This window comes from Ylistrum balloti, unplaced genomic scaffold, assembly GCF_031769215.1.
Source record: "Ylistrum balloti isolate Yb309-2 unplaced genomic scaffold, AGI_CSIRO_Ybal_v1 Utg370010, whole genome shotgun sequence".
In the NCBI taxonomy this organism is placed as follows: Eukaryota; Metazoa; Mollusca; class Bivalvia; order Pectinida; family Pectinidae; genus Ylistrum; species Ylistrum balloti.
In genome coordinates, this window is record NW_026782083.1 from 43,217 (window position 1) to 61,105 (window position 17,889).

Below are 17,889 nucleotides of genomic sequence, written 5' to 3' on the forward strand. Positions count from 1 at the left end.
GAAAAACCCATAACTTTACAAGGAATACTTACATACCTGTACAATATTGTACATAAAAGACATGATATATAGTTAAAATATTTGACTTGAGGTGTATGTAGATGATCATATTTAATGTAATATATGATCAGCTAACAACATCTCCGATCAAATATTTCTGACTGTCCCCCAGCATCTCTGATCAAACAACTGTTTCCTAGCACCTTAAAACAAATATTTCTGTCTGTCCCCCAGCATCTCTGATCAAATAACTGTTTCTTAGCACCTTAAAACAAATATTTCTGATTGTCCCCCGGCATCTCTGATCAAATAACTGTTTCTTAGCACCTTAAAACAAATATTTCTGATTGTCCCCCGGCATCTCTGATCAAATAACTGTTTCTTAGCACCTTAAAACAAATATTTCTGACTGTCCCCCAGCATCTCTGATCAAATAACTGTTTCCTAGCATCTTAAAACAAATATTTCTGACTGTCCCCCAGCATCTTTGATCAAACAACAAATATTTCTGACTGTCCCCAGCATCTTTGATCAAACAACTGTTTCCTAGCACCTTAAAACAAATCTTTCTGACGGTATTCTAGCATACCGAGGTTTTTAACAGAGACACTACTTTGCTACTTCTGACTGTACCCCAGCATACCTATAGATTATCAGCAGTATTCCTGTGCTTTGAATAGAATATTTCTGACTGTATTCCAGCATTTCCAGATTATTGACAACTCCCATTACTCTTTGGATCAAGTACTTCTGACTGTGCCTCAGCATACCAATAGATTATTGACAGTATCATTGCCCTTTGAATCCAATATTTCTGACTATTCCAGCATATCCGGATCTTCTATAGTACCCTTGCCATTTCAATCAAACATTTCTGACTGTATCCGAGCATACCTAATTTTTTGACAGTACCCCTGGATGAAACATTTTTTACTGTACCCCAGCATACCTAAATTTTTAACTGAACCCAGCTCCTCAGATGAAATGTTTTTGACAGAACTTTGTCACCTCAGATCACATACTTTGGACTGTACCCTTTAAAAGTATCCGATGTCTTTATAATATCCTTCTTTTGTTACATGTCAATACACAAACATTTATATAGTATAGATTAACTGACATATATGTTATTCCAGTAAACTTACCTCATCAAAGTTAAAATCCCCCAAATCCACCTCACCAAAGTCCTCTTCTTCAGAATCGTCAAGGCGCGCAAACTCTATTGCCTTCTCCAGTTTATTTCTGAGGTTATATCCTCTAAAAACTGCCTAAAACAAACACAACAGTTACGATCATAAAGATTTATCAGGAGGTACATTATATAATATTATAAATTCAGAATGGGCACTTCTTACATATCCTTAACACATTTTTTTTTCAGTTTTGGGTTTTGTTTTAGTATCTTTCATGTTGTGTAATCATCTGTATTTTGGTGTCTAATGGGTGTTGTAATTATGACTACCAGTATTTTGGTCTCTGTTGAGTGTTGTGATTATAATAGCCTAAATTAAGTATTCTTTTGGTGTTGTAATTACCTGTATTTTGGTGTCTGTTGTGTGTTGTAATTACCTGTATTTTGGTGTCTGTTGGGTGTTGTAATTACCTGTATTTTGGTGTCTGTTGGGTGTTGTAATTACCTGTATTTTGGTGTCTGTTAGGTGTTGTAATAACCTGTATTTTGGTGTCTGTTGAGTGTTGTGATTACCTGTATTTTGGTGTCTGTTAGGTGTTGTAATAACCTGTATTTTGGTGTCTGTTAGGTGTTGTGATTACCTGTATTTTAGTGTCTGTTGGATGTTGCAATTACCTGTATTTTGGTGTTTGTTGTGTGTTGTAATTACCTGTATTTTGGTGTCTGTTGGATGTTGTAATTACCTGTATTTTGGTGTCTGTTGGGTGTTGTAATTACCTTTATTTTGGTGTCTGTTGTGTGTTGTAATTACCTTTATTTTGGTGTCTGTTGGATGTTGCAATTACCTGTATTTTGGTGTTTGTTGTGTGTTGTAATTACCTTTATTTTGGTGTCTGTTGGGTGTTGTAATTACCTGTATTTTGGTGTTTGTTGTGTGTTGTAATTACCTTTATTTTGGTGTCTGTTGGGTGTTGCAATTACCTGTATTTTGGTGTTTGTTGTGTGTTGTAATTACCTGTATTTTGGTGTCTGTTGTGTGTTGTAATTACCTTTATTTTGGTGTCTGTTGTGTGTTGTAATTACCTTTATTTTGGTGTCTGTTGTGTGTTGTAATTACCTGTATTTTGGTGTCTGTTGTGTGTTGTAATTACCTGTATTTTGGTGTCTGTTGTGTGTTGTAATTACCTGTATTTTGGTGTCTGTTGTGTGTTGTAATTACCTTTATTTTGGTGTCTGTTGGATGTTGCAATTACCTGTATTTTGGTGTTTGTTGTGTGTTGTAATTACCTTTATTTTGGTGTCTGTTGGGTGTTGTAATTACCTGTATTTTGGTGTCTGTTGGGTGTTGTAATTACCTGTATTTTGGTGTCTGTTGGATGTTGTAATTACCTGTATTTTGGTGTCTGTTGGGTGTTGTAATTACCTGTATTTTGGTGTCTGTAATTACCTGTATTTTGGTGTTGTAATTACCTGTATTTTGGTGTCTGTTGGGTGTTGTAATTACCTGTATTTTGGTGTCTGTTGGGTGTTGTAATTACCTGTATTTTGGTGTCTGTTGGGTGTTGTAATTACCTGTATTTTGGTGCCTGTTCTTTATTGTTATTACCTGTATTTTGGTAGCTGCTCTGTGTAATTCCTGTAACACCTCGTAATCTATGTCAGACATTTGCTGTTTGACCTGTAAGCCCTCCGCTAAAAGTCTTTTCCTCACACAGTAGCCTCGCCAGGCAGCCTGGATCAAAATGGCTGACTTCTCCCTCTGCAGCCTAGTATAGAACAAGCATAATAAGTATTGCTTAACCAATACAGGTCCTGTACACCACCCTTCTATTAACTACTGATGATTATATTGTAATGATTTATAAAGACAATGCTTTTCAATGTTGATTAGAAAAAAAGAGAAGAATTCAGTTTTTAACTAATTTTAATGAAACAAATGCAATGTTTCCCTTGTTCCAATGTGTTATGGTCACTTTCCTGTAAGGAATGAAGTCATAGAGTACTGATAAAGATTTTCTAAAAATAGTAATGCTGACCTTGTTCAAGACATTTCAGTGTTTTATAAGTGTGGGAAGTTTGATGAGAATCCCTCATAGAATGAAGCCACTGGAGTGTTAACAATGATTTTCTTAAAACAGTAACACTAAACTAGACCTAACAACCCTGAAACTCAAACTTGTCTAAGATAATTCGATGCCTCTTTCTTTCTTGGGCACTGTATGTAGATCACTTTAGCTCATTACTTGTATCTATATCATTTTCTCCTTAACCACCTTGGATTTTTAATTGGTTCCTAGAAAATGTTTGTAAAAGATGTATTTCTGTTCTACAGGAATTAATCTTACCATCTTACCACAAAATCCAATAAAAATTGGTTTAGTAGACAATGTTGGTCACAGCGACCTATATTTCATGCACAGATGTAACACTCCAAAAGCTTAATTCACAACAAATATCAGGGGTGACCTTTTTAAAGGACAATAAAAATGGGTGGTCTTATTACTAGACATGATCTTACTGCTAAGCACAATAATTATAAATATGTCTTAACAACTTCATGTAACCAATACCTTGAATAAACTCACCATGGTGTAACAAACATTTTTACCTGTATGTTTCAGAATCTCTGTCTCTTTCTAGAAACTTCCCAACCATATCAGCAGTAATCTTTGGTTCCCGGCCAGTACTCATGCCTCCTCCCTGACTGTTGTTGACAGAGCTGTTTCCACCCTGAAGAGCTCTCTCAAACATCTCCTTGGGACTAATGTACTGATCCTCCCGGATTGCTGGGACAGGTCTGGCCCTTCCAGACCGAGGATGACTCACAGTTTTTGGCGTAGATGGCGCTGTAGGCATGGTCATCGTCACTTCACCATATTCATGAGAGTTACGATATTCTACAGCTACTTGATACATTTTATCACAAAACTTGAAGTGTATCTCACACATATAAGCCAAATCAACACTACCATCACTTTCCAGGGACCTACAAAACACAAGGCACATGATTTACTCAGTAAAATGTTCCCTGGGTTTAGATAACAATGTATGTCACAAAAACTGTAAGTATTGAATATTCATAGATGTGGGGTTCATTTCAAATGAATAGAGTCCTTCTGTAGAACTTGAAGTGTATAATAGAAAGGTTATTCAGTCCTTTATCTTCCAGGTAAGCATTCAATCTAATATCACAAATATACATGTATATATTGGTCAGTTAGATTGGTGTATAAAACACAGAAAAAGAACAGCTAATTCAAGCACAGCCCTAAAATTTTGAAAACCTTCAGTCCAAGACATTGTGACATCTAAGTACCACATACCCTTGAACCACATTATGACCTTGAGCTACAACATGACCTTGTTCTAGACTGTGACCTACAAAATGACATTACATGAGGTCTTGATCCAGCTTGTTTGTGGCATCCTGGAAAACCTTTGCTTGTATCACACACATGGCCTCAAAACTGTTGCGTGGTCTGATAGGTGAAACGTTGTCATGTGATCCTACATACTCAGCACTGTCAAGTGATAACAGCCTCGGAAACATCTCTGCAAGTTTAGACCTGAAAAACCACCAAAATATTATAGGTCTGTATTATTAAATAAGACACAAACTATGGTATAACACTGCATAACCAAACGACGCATATCCAAACGTTGCATATCCAAACGTCGCATTTCCAAACGTCGCATATCCAAACGTCGCATATCCAAACGTCGCATATCCAAACATCGCATAACCAAACAACGCATATCCAAACGTTGCATATCCAAACGTCGCATTTCCAAATGTCGCATATCCAAACGTTGCATTTCCAAACCTCACATATCCAAACGTCGCATATCCAAACGTTGCATTTCCAAACTTTCAGTCATCTGATCATGAACTACTGTCGTGACCCTATCAATATTGTTTCCATTGTTCCATGTATATGGATCTTCGTGTTACCAGCGTTTTATAAACTTTACTCCCATTGTTCTAACTTGTGTTAACTTTATCAAACAATCTTTTTTGTAAACTATCTTTGTTTCACATAATAAATCTATTCAACTTTAGTTTTAAGTGCCATACTATCAACATGTCAACACCTGAATCATCTATGGAAAAAAACAAGTGTGTTAGTAAGTTTTTATGCCCCCAGACCCAGGGATTGGGGCCATATTTTTTTCATGCTATCTCTTTGTCTGATGTCAGCTTTAACCTTGTCCATAACTTTTGCACTATAAGAGGTAGGGGTTCCATATTTTGCATGTGTGTTCCTTGTGACAAGACCTTTTTGGACAATGTGAATTTGATCATCACCTTAAACCACATTTGAAAAATTATAACATTTGCCATAACATACCTAAGATCAGGATCTCCCTACAGGATAGGTTATTTATAACCTACCTAAGATCAGGATCTCCCTCCAGGATAGGTTATTTATAACATACCTAAGATCAGGATCTAACTCCAGGATGGGTTATTTATAACATACCTAAGATCAGGATCTAACTCCAGGATGGGTTATTTATAACATACCTAAGATCAGGATCTCCCTCCAGGATGGGTTATTTATAACATACCTAAGATCAGGATCTCCCTCCAGGATAGGTTATTTATACCCTACCTAACATTGGGATCTCCCTCCAGGATAGGTTATTTATAACATACCTAAGATCAGGATCTAACTCCAGGATGGGTTATTTATAACATACCTATAACTCCTAGTTTCTCTACATACACACAGTCACATAAACATTTGGTCAGCACCTCATGATCTGAAAAAAACATTTCTAGAGTCATTTATTTCGTTACAGCATCACAAAATATAAATTGTAAACTCCTTATAAAACACTTACTTCTCCCTCAACTTGTATTGGATAATTATTTATACAGGACAGTTCTAGCTTACACCAACATGAAACACAGAACACAGATATTGCAGGTCATATCTCACAGACACCATTCCTAACAAAGCCCCACTCATATCTCACAGTCACCCTTCCTAACAAGGCCCCCCTCCCCATATGTCACAAACTCCATTCCTAACAAATTCCCACTCATATGTCACAGACACCCTTCCTAACAAAGTGCCCCTCATATCTCACAGTCACCCTTCCTAACAAAGCACTTCTCATAACTCACAGCACCCTTCCTAACAAGGCCCCCCTCCCCATATGTCACAAACTCCATTCCTAACAAAGCCCCCCTCATATCTCACAGACACCCTTCCTAACAAATCCCCCTCATATCTCACAGACACCATTCCTTACAAAGCCCAACTCATATCTCACAGACACCCTTCCTAACAAATCCCCCTCATATCTCACAGACACCCTTTCTAACAAAGCCCCCCTCATATCTCACAGACACCCTTCCTAACAAAGCCCCCCTCATATCTCACAGACACCCTTCCTAACAAATCCCCCTCATATCTCACAGACACCATTCCTTACAAAGCCCAACTCATATCTCACAGACACCCTTCCTAACAAATCCCCTTCATATCTCACAGACACCCTTTCTAACAAAGCCCCCCTCATATCTCACAGACACCCTTCCTAACAAAGCCCTCTTCATATCTCACAGACACCCTTCCTAACAAAGCCCCCCTCATATTTCACAGACACCCTTCCTAACAAAGCCCCCCTCATATATCACAGACAACCTTTCTAACAAAGCCCCCCTCATATATCACAGACACCCTTCCTAACAAATTCCACCCTTCATATTTCACAGACACCCTTCCTAACAAAGCCCCCTTCATACCTCACAGACATCCTTCCTAACAAAGCCCCCCTCATATCTCACAGACACCCTTCCTATCAAAGTCCCCCTCATATCTCACAGACACCCTTCCTAACAAAGCCCCCTTCATATCTCACAGACACTCTTCCTAACAAAGCCCCCTCATATTTCACAGACGCCCTTCCTAACAAAGAATTCTCATATCTCCCGGCCCTCCTTATAGCAAAGTATCCTTGATATTTCAGTGACTCTCATTGTATACAAGAGACCAACAGACCTTAACAGTCATCTGACTAAAAAGACATATATACAACAGTACAAGGGATAGAAAAAACAGATATTTATTAAATGACTTAAACTGTCTGGAATATTTTAGCAGTAAAGACAAAAGAAATTCTCTCATTTCAGTTTTGCAAAATACAGTTTCAGGTCAATGGCATCAGTAAAATCAAGAGGAAGTTTCAAAAGTCAGACGACCGTAAAACACTTCTCACATATCTTACAGACACCTACTTAAGTACCACTCATATTTCATTTTCATCTGTAATACCTACTCACCAATAATTTGGTTGCTCCCAACATCCACATCCCGTAGTAAATGAAACACTTCACAGTTGACTAGATGTTCAATGCTGCAATATACATGCACTGTGTCAACAATATGTATAGTGGAAATAGTGAACACCTCCCACAGTAAAAAACCTGGTGGGTCAACAAGAGTGGTTAATATAAGATGAAAAACATTTGTTTTGCAATTGTTGTAAAATAAATATATTTTATTTATTATTTCCCAATTACCTACGTAAATAAAGAAGTAAACTTAATTAGGCCTATTAGCTAAGTAGAATATGTGTTGATGATAACTTCTCAGAATAAAACTTGTACGGTCCACACCTGCCCAAAAAGATATTGGTGGATACAAACAGGGCAGAGGAATAGTAGGTAATGACCTATATGTTACACACAGGTAATGACCTACATATTACACACATGTAATGACCTACCTGTTACACACAGGTAATGACCTACATATTACACACATGTAATGACCTACATGTTACACACATGTAATGACCTACATGTTACACACATGTAATGACCTACATATTACACACATGTAATGACCTACCTGTTACACACAGGTAATGACCTACATATTACACACATGTAATGACCTACCTGTTATACACAGGTAATTACTTACTTGTAACCAACAGATAATGACTTACCTGTTTTGACTAAGGTCAAGTTTCTGTAGCAGAGGAAACCAACATAACCCAAGTCCCTTTATATTGGCAAGACTGTTATCCTCTACACACAGAGTCTGTAGTAGCACCTGGTTCTTTAGATCAGGAAGCTGAAACAAAGGAATATACTAAAGGTGTAAAATAGAGAATACACTTATCATAGTAGGTACTACAGGTGTAACATAGACAATATACTTATCATAGTAGGTACTACAGGTGTAACATAGACAATATACTTATCAAGGTAGGTATTACAGGTGTAACATATACGATATACTTATCATAGTAGGTACTACAGGTGTAACATAGACAATATACTTATCAAGGCAGGTACTACAGGTGTAACATAGAGATATACTTATCATAGTAGGTACTACAGGTGTAACATAGACAATATACTTATCAAGGTAGGTACTACAGGTGTAACATAGACAATATACTTATCAAGGTAGGTACTACAGGTGTAACATAGACAATATACTTATCATAGTAGGTACTACAGGTGTAACATAGACAATATACTTATCAAGGTAGGTACTACAGGTGTAACATAGACGATATACTTATCATAGTAGGTACTACAGGTGTAACATAGACAATATACTTATCAAGGCAGGTACTACAGGTGTAACATAGACGATATACTTATCATAGTAGGTACTACAGGTGTAACATAGACAATATACTTATCAAGGTAGGTACTACAGGTGTAACATAGACAATATACTTATCAAGGTAGGTACTACAAGTGTAACATAGACAATATACTTATCAAGGTAGGTACTACAAATGTAACATAGACAATATACTTATCAAGGTAGGTACTACAGGTGTAACATAGACAATATACTTATCAAGGTAGGTACTACAAGTGTAACATAGACCTTCCTAACAAAGTCCCCCTCATATCTCACAGACACCCTTCCTAACAAAGCCCCCTTCATATCTCACAGACACCTTTCCTAACAAAGCCCCCCTCATATCTCACAGACACCCTTCCTAACAAGCCCCCTTCATATTTCTCAGACACCTTTCCTAACAAAGCCCCCCTCATATCTCACAGACACTCTTCCTAACAAAGCCCCCCTCATATCTCACAGACACTCTTCCTAACAAACCCCCCTCATATCTCACAGACACTCTTCCTAACAAAGCCCCCTTCATATCTCACAGACGGCCTTCCTAACAAAGAATTCTCATATCTCCCGGCTCTCCTCCTAGCAAAGTATCCTTGATATTTCAGTGACTCTGATTGTATACAAGAGACCAATAGACCTTAACAGTCATCTGACTAAAAAGACATATATACAACAGTAGAAAGGATAGAAAAAACAGTTATTTATTAAATGACTTAAACTGTCTGGAATATTTTAGCAGTAAAGACAAAAGAAATTCTCTCATTTCAGTTTTGCAAAATACAGTTTCAGGTCAATGGCATCAGTGAAATCAAGAGGAAGTTTCAAAAGTCAGACGACCATAAAACACTTCTCACATATCTTACAGACACCTATTAAAGTACCACTCATATTTCATTTTCATCTGTAATACCTACTCACCAATAATTTGGTTGCTCCCAACATCCACATCCCGTAGTAAATGGAACACTTCACAGTTGACTAGATGTTCAATGCTGCAATATACATGCACTGTGTCAACAATATGAGTAAAATACCTGGTGGGTCAACAAGAGTGATTAATATAAGATGAAAAATATTTGTTTTGCAATTGTTGTAAAATAAATATATTTTATTTATTATTTCCCAATTACCTACGTAAATAAAGAAGTAAACTTAATTAGGCCTATTAGCTAAGTAAAATATGTGTTGATGATAACTTCTCAGAATAAAACTTGTCAGGTCCACACCTGCCCAAAAAGATGATATTGGTGGATACAAACAGGGCAGAGGAATAGTAGATTTTCTGTTATCAACACTAAATACCAGTAAGTTATGTCATCTGGGACTAGTAGAACAATCATTGTTGGGGAATCAAGAGATGGGCACTTTGTTTCTGCACAATCTGTGTCACATGCAGAGTCTAATACAAAACTTCACTGTGGTAGAACTAAGCCCAATTTCTTGTTGAAAGCTTTAAAAGCACGCTGGTAATTCCCTATATGTAACACACTGGTAATTCCCTATATGTAACACACTGGTAATTCCCTATATGTAACACACTGGTAATTCCCTATATGTAACACACTGGTAATTCCCTATATGTAACACACTGGTAATTCCCTATATGTAACACACTGGTAATTCCCTATATGTAACACACTGGTAATAATATACCCCTTGCACAATCATGTACCAACCTATATAGATGTCACATACTGTTAATGGCCTACATGTTACACACAAGTAATGACCTACTTGTTACAGGTAATGACCTACCTGTTACATACAGGTAATGACCTACCTGTTACACACAAGTAATGACCTACATATTACACACATGTAATGACCTACATGTTACACAAAGGTAATGATCTACCTGTTACATACAGGTAATGACCTACATGTTACACACATGTAATGACCTACATGTTACATACAGGTAATGACCTACATGTTACACACATGTAATGACCTACCTGTTACATTCAGGTAATGACCTACATGTTACATACAGGTAATGACCTACATGTTACACACATGTAATGACCTACCTGTTACACACAGGTAATGACCTACATATTACACACATGTAATGACCTACCTGTTATACACAGGTAATTACTTACTTGTAACCAACAGATAATGACTTACCTGTTTTGACTAAGGTCAAGTTTCTGTAGCAGAGGAAACCAACATAACCCAAGTCCCTTTATATTGGCAAGACTGTTATCCTCTACACACAGAGTCTGTAGTAGCACCTGGTTCTTTAGATCAGGAAGCTGAAACAAAGGAATATACTAAAGGTGTAAAATAGATAACACACTTATCATAGTAGGTACTACAGGTGTAACATAGACAATATACTTATCAAGGTAAGTACTACAGGTGTAACATTGACAATATACTTATCAAGGCAGGTACTACAGGTGTAAGATAGACAATATACTTATCAAGGTAGGTACTACAGGTGTAACATAGACAATATACTTATCAAGGTAGGTACTACAGGTGTAACATAGACAATATACTTATCAAGGTAGGTACTACAAGTGTAACATAGACAATATACTTATCAAGGTAGGTACTACAGGTGTAACATATACGATATACTTATCATAGTAGGTACTACAGGTGTAACATAGACAATATACTTATCAAGGCAGGTACTACAGGTGTAACATAGACAATATACTTATCAAGGTAGGTACTACAAGTGTAACATAGACAATATACTTATCAAGGCAGGTACTACAGGTGTAACATAGACAATATACTTATCAAGGCAGGTACTACAGGTGTAAGATAGACAATATACTTATCAAGGTAGGTACTACAGGTGTAACATAGACGATATACTTATCATAGTAGGTACTACAGGTGTAACATTGACAATATACTTATCATAGTAGGTACTACAGGTGTAACATAGACAATATACTTATCAAGGTAGGTACTACAGGTGTAACAAAGACAATATACTTATCAAGGTAGGTACTACAAGTGTAACATAGACAATATACTTATCATAGTAGGTACTACAGGTGTAACATAGACAATATACTTATCAAGGTAGGTACTACAGGTGTAACATAGAACAGTTGAACTTTGTTGACTCGAACTCTTATAACCTGAAGACCCTATATGTTGGTCCTAGCCAAACTTCACAATGAATGTTTTAACTTACTTATATCAAATACTCAGATATGCTGAAGTTCTCCCATGATCCTGGCTACTTTGAGATAACAAGGTTTGACTGTATATGATATTTGAAGAGAGTTTGAGGACCTAGATAAGAATAATACCTACCTGAAGAAGATTGTTGGAGGAGAGTTTGAGGACCTGGAGGAGACACAGCCTACTGGTGTCCTGACAATCCTGAAGATGGTTGTGGGATAGGTCTAGGTTCTGGATAGTGGGTGTGTCCCCCAAACCTGCAGTACTAATCAGCTGGTTGTGAGACAAGTTGACAGTATGTAAGCGTCTCAGTGAGTACATACCCCCTGTTGTAGGAAAATTTATTAACCATAAGTAGAACAGAAAGTTATGCCAGAGTTCAAAACTAACAGCATCAAATTAAAAATTATCGTTACAAAATGGTATTAAAATAAAAACATCCACCAATGCATTAGAAACATAACAGTGTAAGGGTTACATGCAGAAATAATTTGAAAATGTGCAAATTATATTGTCCTTCAATTTTTACTCAAAGAAAATTACTACAAACATTGAGCCTTTATATACATCCCTCCAGCCTATATACTACACACATCCAGCCTTTATACAACATCCCTCCAGCCTATATACTACACACATCCAGCCTATATACTACACACATCCAGCCTATATACTACACACATCCAGCCTTTATACAACATCCCTACAGTAACTGTATATTATGACATGTCTGTGCATACATACCAATCCTTGTAAGCCTGTTATAGGACAAATCTAACCATCGTAGATTTCCACATCCCTCCAGTCCATGTATAACACTTAACTTATTGTGAGATATATTCACATAAGTAAGATTTCCAAGATCCTTTAGGTCTACATACTCTATGTAGTTGTGCTGAAAATGAAATCAAGTTTCTATTTCCTAAATCTGCATTTGCAATATGATTTTTATCTTTATGTTTTTTAAATTCAAATAAATCATTAATTATCATAAATAAATACATAATTCTGAGCTATGTAATACATACACCATGCTTTAATGACATAATAAACAGCTCTGTTTTTTGTGTTTATAGATTTCATTGTCCTATGATAAGTTCAGCCCTTTCTTATAGTCAGAGACTGTTTCCCTTGGTATGCCTCCCTGCAAGTTAAGTTAAATTTCTACCAGAGGTTAAGAAGAAGTTGTTTAAAATTTGGGACCTTTGGAACAGGTGAGTGAATGAAACTGTGTATTTTACACACAGTATATTATTAGTTACCTTGAAGTGAACAAGCTGAAGCTGTTTACATGAGTGTAGACCATCCACAGCCACAAGGTTACAGTTGGTCATTGACAGGTACTTAAGGCCCCAGCACTGACCAAGGGTTGACAGATCGCAGCCTGGTAAGTCCTGTAATTGGACTGTGGTCACCTAAAAAAAAATCAGTGTACAATGTCACATTCAACATTCTTAGATTAAACATGTATGATAAACTTTGTTGCTTGATTTTTACATCTTAAAGTATTTAGTATAACCAAACGTTAGACAGGTAATATAACCAAAAGTTAGTCAGATTTACATTAAACTATAATTTCATTATTTTTTCTTCTTTCGATTTTAACATGCCAAACATCTTGTTATACAATACTAACAAATGACTTTTTTGGTTGATGATAAATATAAAGACATGGAAAAATAATTGAAATCATTAATTAATTGAGAATTAAATATCATGATTAAGAGAAGGTATCACAAACATTACAAATCTCCTCGCCCGATACATCAATCCAAATCCCTTACGGAATGAAGTCACCAATATTTCTGTGTCCTTTACCCTACAAACCCGTAGGAGATATAATGGTCCTTTTAAATGTGTACAGTTTGAATAAATTCCCTTAAGAAAGAAAGCTTTTAGAGTGCTGACAACAATTTTCTACAGTTATGGTGACCTTGACCTAACAAACCGAGAGGTCATGCAGGATATCATAGTCCTTTGAAGTAATCAAGCTGTTACGGTGTTGACTATTTTGGGAAGTAGGGTAACATTCCTATATCCTCTCTAATTTACAGAGTTATAAATCAATTAATTCTGACAATTTATCATAAGAACCATGTACATATGTACCTGACGGAGTGTGTCAACCTGAGCTGCTGATGTGATGATATATTTATCGATCGGCTCTAACTTCTTCGCGGAAGAGGGTCGTCTAGATGGCTTCTTTGTGGTACTGGTCTTCAGTTTCCATGGCTCATTACTCACTTTACTGTTACAAGTAATAAGAAAATAATGTCATCATCCATACAGTTCATTATTCACTTTATGTCACCATCCATACAGCTCATTACTCACTTTATGTCACTATCCATACAGCTCATTACTCACTTTATGTCACCATTCATACAGCTCATTACTCACTTTATGTCACCATTCATACAGCTCATTACTCACTTTATGTCACTATCCATACAGCTCATTACTCACTTTATGTCACCATTCATACAGCTCATTACTCACTTTATGTCACCATTCATACAGCTCATTACTCACTTTATGTCACCATCCATACAGCTCATTACTCACTTTATGTCACCATTCATAAGGCTCATTACTCACTTTATGTCACCATCCATACAGCTCATTACTCACTTTATGTCACCATCCATACAGCTCATTACTCACTTTATGTCATCATCCATACAGCTCATTACTCAATTTATGTCACCATCCATACAGCTCATTACTCACTTTATGTCACCATTCATACAGCTCATTACTCACTTTATGTCACCATCCATACAGCTCATTACTCACTTTATGTCACCATCCATACAGCTCATTACTCACTTTATGTCACCATTCATACAGCCCATTACTCACTTTATGTCACCATTCATACAGCTCATTACTCACTTTATGTCACCATCCATACAGCTCATTACTCACTTTATGTCACCATTCATACAGCTCATTACTCACTTTATGTCACCATCCATACAGCTCATTACTCACTTTATGTCACCATCCATACAGCTCATTACTCACTTTATGTCACCATCCATACAGCTCATTACTCACTTTATGTCACCATCCATACAGCTCATTATTCACTTTATGTCACCATCCATACAGCTCATTATTCACTTTATGTCACCATCCATACAGCTCATTATTCACTTGATATCACCATCCATACATCTCATTATTCACTTTATGTCACCATCTTGTGTAATAGGAATGCCTTATTGGTATGATCACTTATGAAAAAGAAAGGATTGTTTGTCAGTGTACATTAGCAATCAACACTCATTTTACAGGAATGCCATCATCATGACTAAAACCTATAAAACTTTACCTCCATGGGATACAGGATTTGATCCACTGAAGCCTCCGTACTTCAGCTCTGTCTGGTAGACCCAGCATCATCGCTTTCTGATCTCTCTTCCTGCATAGAGAACACAAGCATGACATCACAATTTATCACTACATGTCTAGTCACACTAGTTACCTGACACTTTAACATTTCATTGGAATATTCATTTTGGGCAATTTATTTCAAAGTACCCTAACCTGTTTATTGTCCAGGTATCAAAGGTACAGTTAGCATGCTGCAGCACGTATTGTAACTTTCATCAGTAATCAAAGTGATTACTTTCAGAGAATAACAGGTGTACATATGCTTCCTACACTTAAGACAGATTTACCTGTAATTAATAAACAATAAGAGGTCAACATGACAGGTTATCATGGTCTGATTGATGAAAATCAATGATTTTGTGGGCGTCTACCTGGGATTTTTGTGGGCGTCTACCTGGGATTTTTAAGGGCTTCTACCTGGGATTTTTGAGGGCTTCTACCTGGGATTTTTGTGGAATTCTACACAGGATTTTTCATTAGTTTAGGGGATAGAATAATATCATGGGATAAAGATAGTATGAAAAGAAGAGATCACAGAGGAATCTTATTGCCAACCATCATTTGATCTTTATTCATTTCTTAAAAGTTGGATCTTTCCCTAAATAGTGAAAACTGTAAAATCTATGACCGTCACCTCTCGGCAATCTTGTTTTAGAAATTTTAGAAAGACTCATCAAGCATTTCCCTACCATTTTTTTTATTTCTGATCAGTACCAATATCAAAAGGTACAATTAGGGATCAAATGGAACCTACATATCAAATATTAGAAAGATTAATTCAGTACTTCCTAAGAAAAGCAGTGAACTTTCATTGTCAAAATCCAAGATGACCACCTGTCTGCCATTTTGTTTTTCAAATTCTACTCAATGTTGAATGAGTGAAACCAGAGATAAAGGAAAATCAGTACATTATGTTTTGGAAAGATGATTCCATTACTTCTCAAGAAAAAGCCAGAACAGATTTCAAATGTCTAAATCCATGATGGCTAACAGTCGGAAATTTCATCTTCCTGATCTGACTCAACATTGAACGTGTCTGTTAGCCATTTTCTTTTGTTGGTAATTCTCAATACTGTGTGAACACAACCAGAAATTAAGAAAAATTTATATCATTCCCGTACTTCTCTAGAAATAACAGTAACAATCTTCAGGTGTCAATATCCATGATGGTCATCTGTCGGCCATTTGTCTTCAAGGTCATACTCAAAATTGAACAAGCACAACAAAGGGCAAAAGGAAACCTTCATACCCTTCAAGTTCTTCTTAAGAAATAGTAACAGCTTCATCTGTCAAAATCCAGGACAGTCACCTGAAGATCGGCAGCTAACAAAATCAATTAAAAACTAGCTAGCTAACTAATCATAATTTCTGTGAAAAAATGAAACCTTTAAGCTTACAGCTTTTGGTTAGTAAGAACACAAATCTGGTTAAACCATCTTGACTTGTAATGGAACGGGCCAAGTAAAAAGGTACTGGGTACACAAAGGGACAACTTACAGTAAAACACTGGGTACAAAAGGGACAACTTACAGTAAAACACTGGGTACACAAAGGGATTACAGCCCTTGAACCATCAGAGTTACCTTTCCTTCTCCTGATCTGTAGACTGGCTCAGCTGATCATGTTTACTTGATCTACTGCTTATCCTACCATCTCTCCTACTACTTCTTGGGGTTGTCAACTCAATACTCTCCTTCAAAATTTCATCAATTTCTCTTTTTTCCTTTCCAAATGTTTGTTCTTTAATTTTTTGTTCCTCCCCTTTTTGCTGCCTTCTTTCTTCCTCCTCTTTTTGTTCCCTTGCCTCTTGCAGTTTTCTTTCTTCATCTTCTTTCTGTTTTCTCTCAATCTCAAACTTCTCTGCTTCTGCCTTTTTTCTTTCCTCCTCTATTTGCAATGCCTCTTGACGTTTTCTTTCTTTTTCTTTCTCTTCATCATGTCTTTTCTGTTCTTCCAATTTTCTTGCTTCTTCCTTCTTTCTCTCTTCTTCAGCTTCACGACGTTTCTTTTCTTCTTCCTTCTTTCTCACTTCTTCAGCTTCACGACGTTTCTTTTCTTCTTCCTTTCTTAGTTTTTCTTCCTGCTTTTTTCTTTCCTCTTCTTCCTTTTTTCTTCTTTTCTCTTCCAATTCTCTCTCTTTCTCTAACCTTTTCTGTTCCTCTTTTATTCTTTTCTCTTCCTCTTTTTGGCGCTTTTTTTCCTCCTTCTGTCTTTCTTCCTCTTCTTTCTTTCGCCTCTTTTCTTCTTTTTCCTTTTCTTTTGCTTCCATTTCAAGTCTGAAAAAAAGAATTGTAAATACTTTTGATATAGATAATTAATAGACTTGATGAAAAAAACACCTAGCACAAAACAAGTATTAACGTAGACCATTGATAAAAACTTGCCTGCATATTATGGATCAGTAATTGTTCTGTATGTAATATAAATCAGTAACTATACTTTACAGAATTTTCAATTTCCACTGCCAGTGACTAATGTGCCTGAACAATATCTATGAAGTTGAAAAGTAAGAATTAAAACAAGAGATCTAATCTTTGATGACATCCAACCATGATCTTGTGCCACATATATAGAAATGAAAATATG

The 17,889-nt window shown here is 36.4% G+C and overlaps 1 protein-coding gene across 1 annotated transcript in view; it reads right to left on the reverse strand.

Moving 5' to 3' along the window:
• The window catches only part of LOC132548401 (leucine-rich repeat and IQ domain-containing protein 1-like), a 33,652-nt gene that overhangs the window by 8,571 nt on the left and 7,192 nt on the right, over nucleotides 1-17,889 (reverse strand). Inside the window, exons 10-24 of the mRNA XM_060212265.1 lie at nucleotides 16,887-17,579; nucleotides 15,242-15,331; nucleotides 14,014-14,152; nucleotides 13,167-13,319; nucleotides 12,649-12,799; nucleotides 12,037-12,230; nucleotides 10,882-11,009; nucleotides 9,670-9,743; nucleotides 5,834-5,896; nucleotides 5,338-5,438; nucleotides 4,792-5,000; nucleotides 4,528-4,698; nucleotides 3,741-4,118; nucleotides 2,739-2,898; nucleotides 1,146-1,268 (exon numbers count right to left, since the gene is read on the reverse strand). Of these exons, the coding sequence (XP_060068248.1) occupies nucleotides 1,146-1,268; nucleotides 2,739-2,898; nucleotides 3,741-4,118; nucleotides 4,528-4,698; nucleotides 4,792-5,000; nucleotides 5,338-5,438; nucleotides 5,834-5,896; nucleotides 9,670-9,743; nucleotides 10,882-11,009; nucleotides 12,037-12,230; nucleotides 12,649-12,799; nucleotides 13,167-13,319; nucleotides 14,014-14,152; nucleotides 15,242-15,331; nucleotides 16,887-17,579 (2,827 nt within the window). The remainder of the gene's footprint in view (nucleotides 1-1,145; nucleotides 1,269-2,738; nucleotides 2,899-3,740; nucleotides 4,119-4,527; nucleotides 4,699-4,791; nucleotides 5,001-5,337; nucleotides 5,439-5,833; nucleotides 5,897-9,669; nucleotides 9,744-10,881; nucleotides 11,010-12,036; nucleotides 12,231-12,648; nucleotides 12,800-13,166; nucleotides 13,320-14,013; nucleotides 14,153-15,241; nucleotides 15,332-16,886; nucleotides 17,580-17,889) is intronic.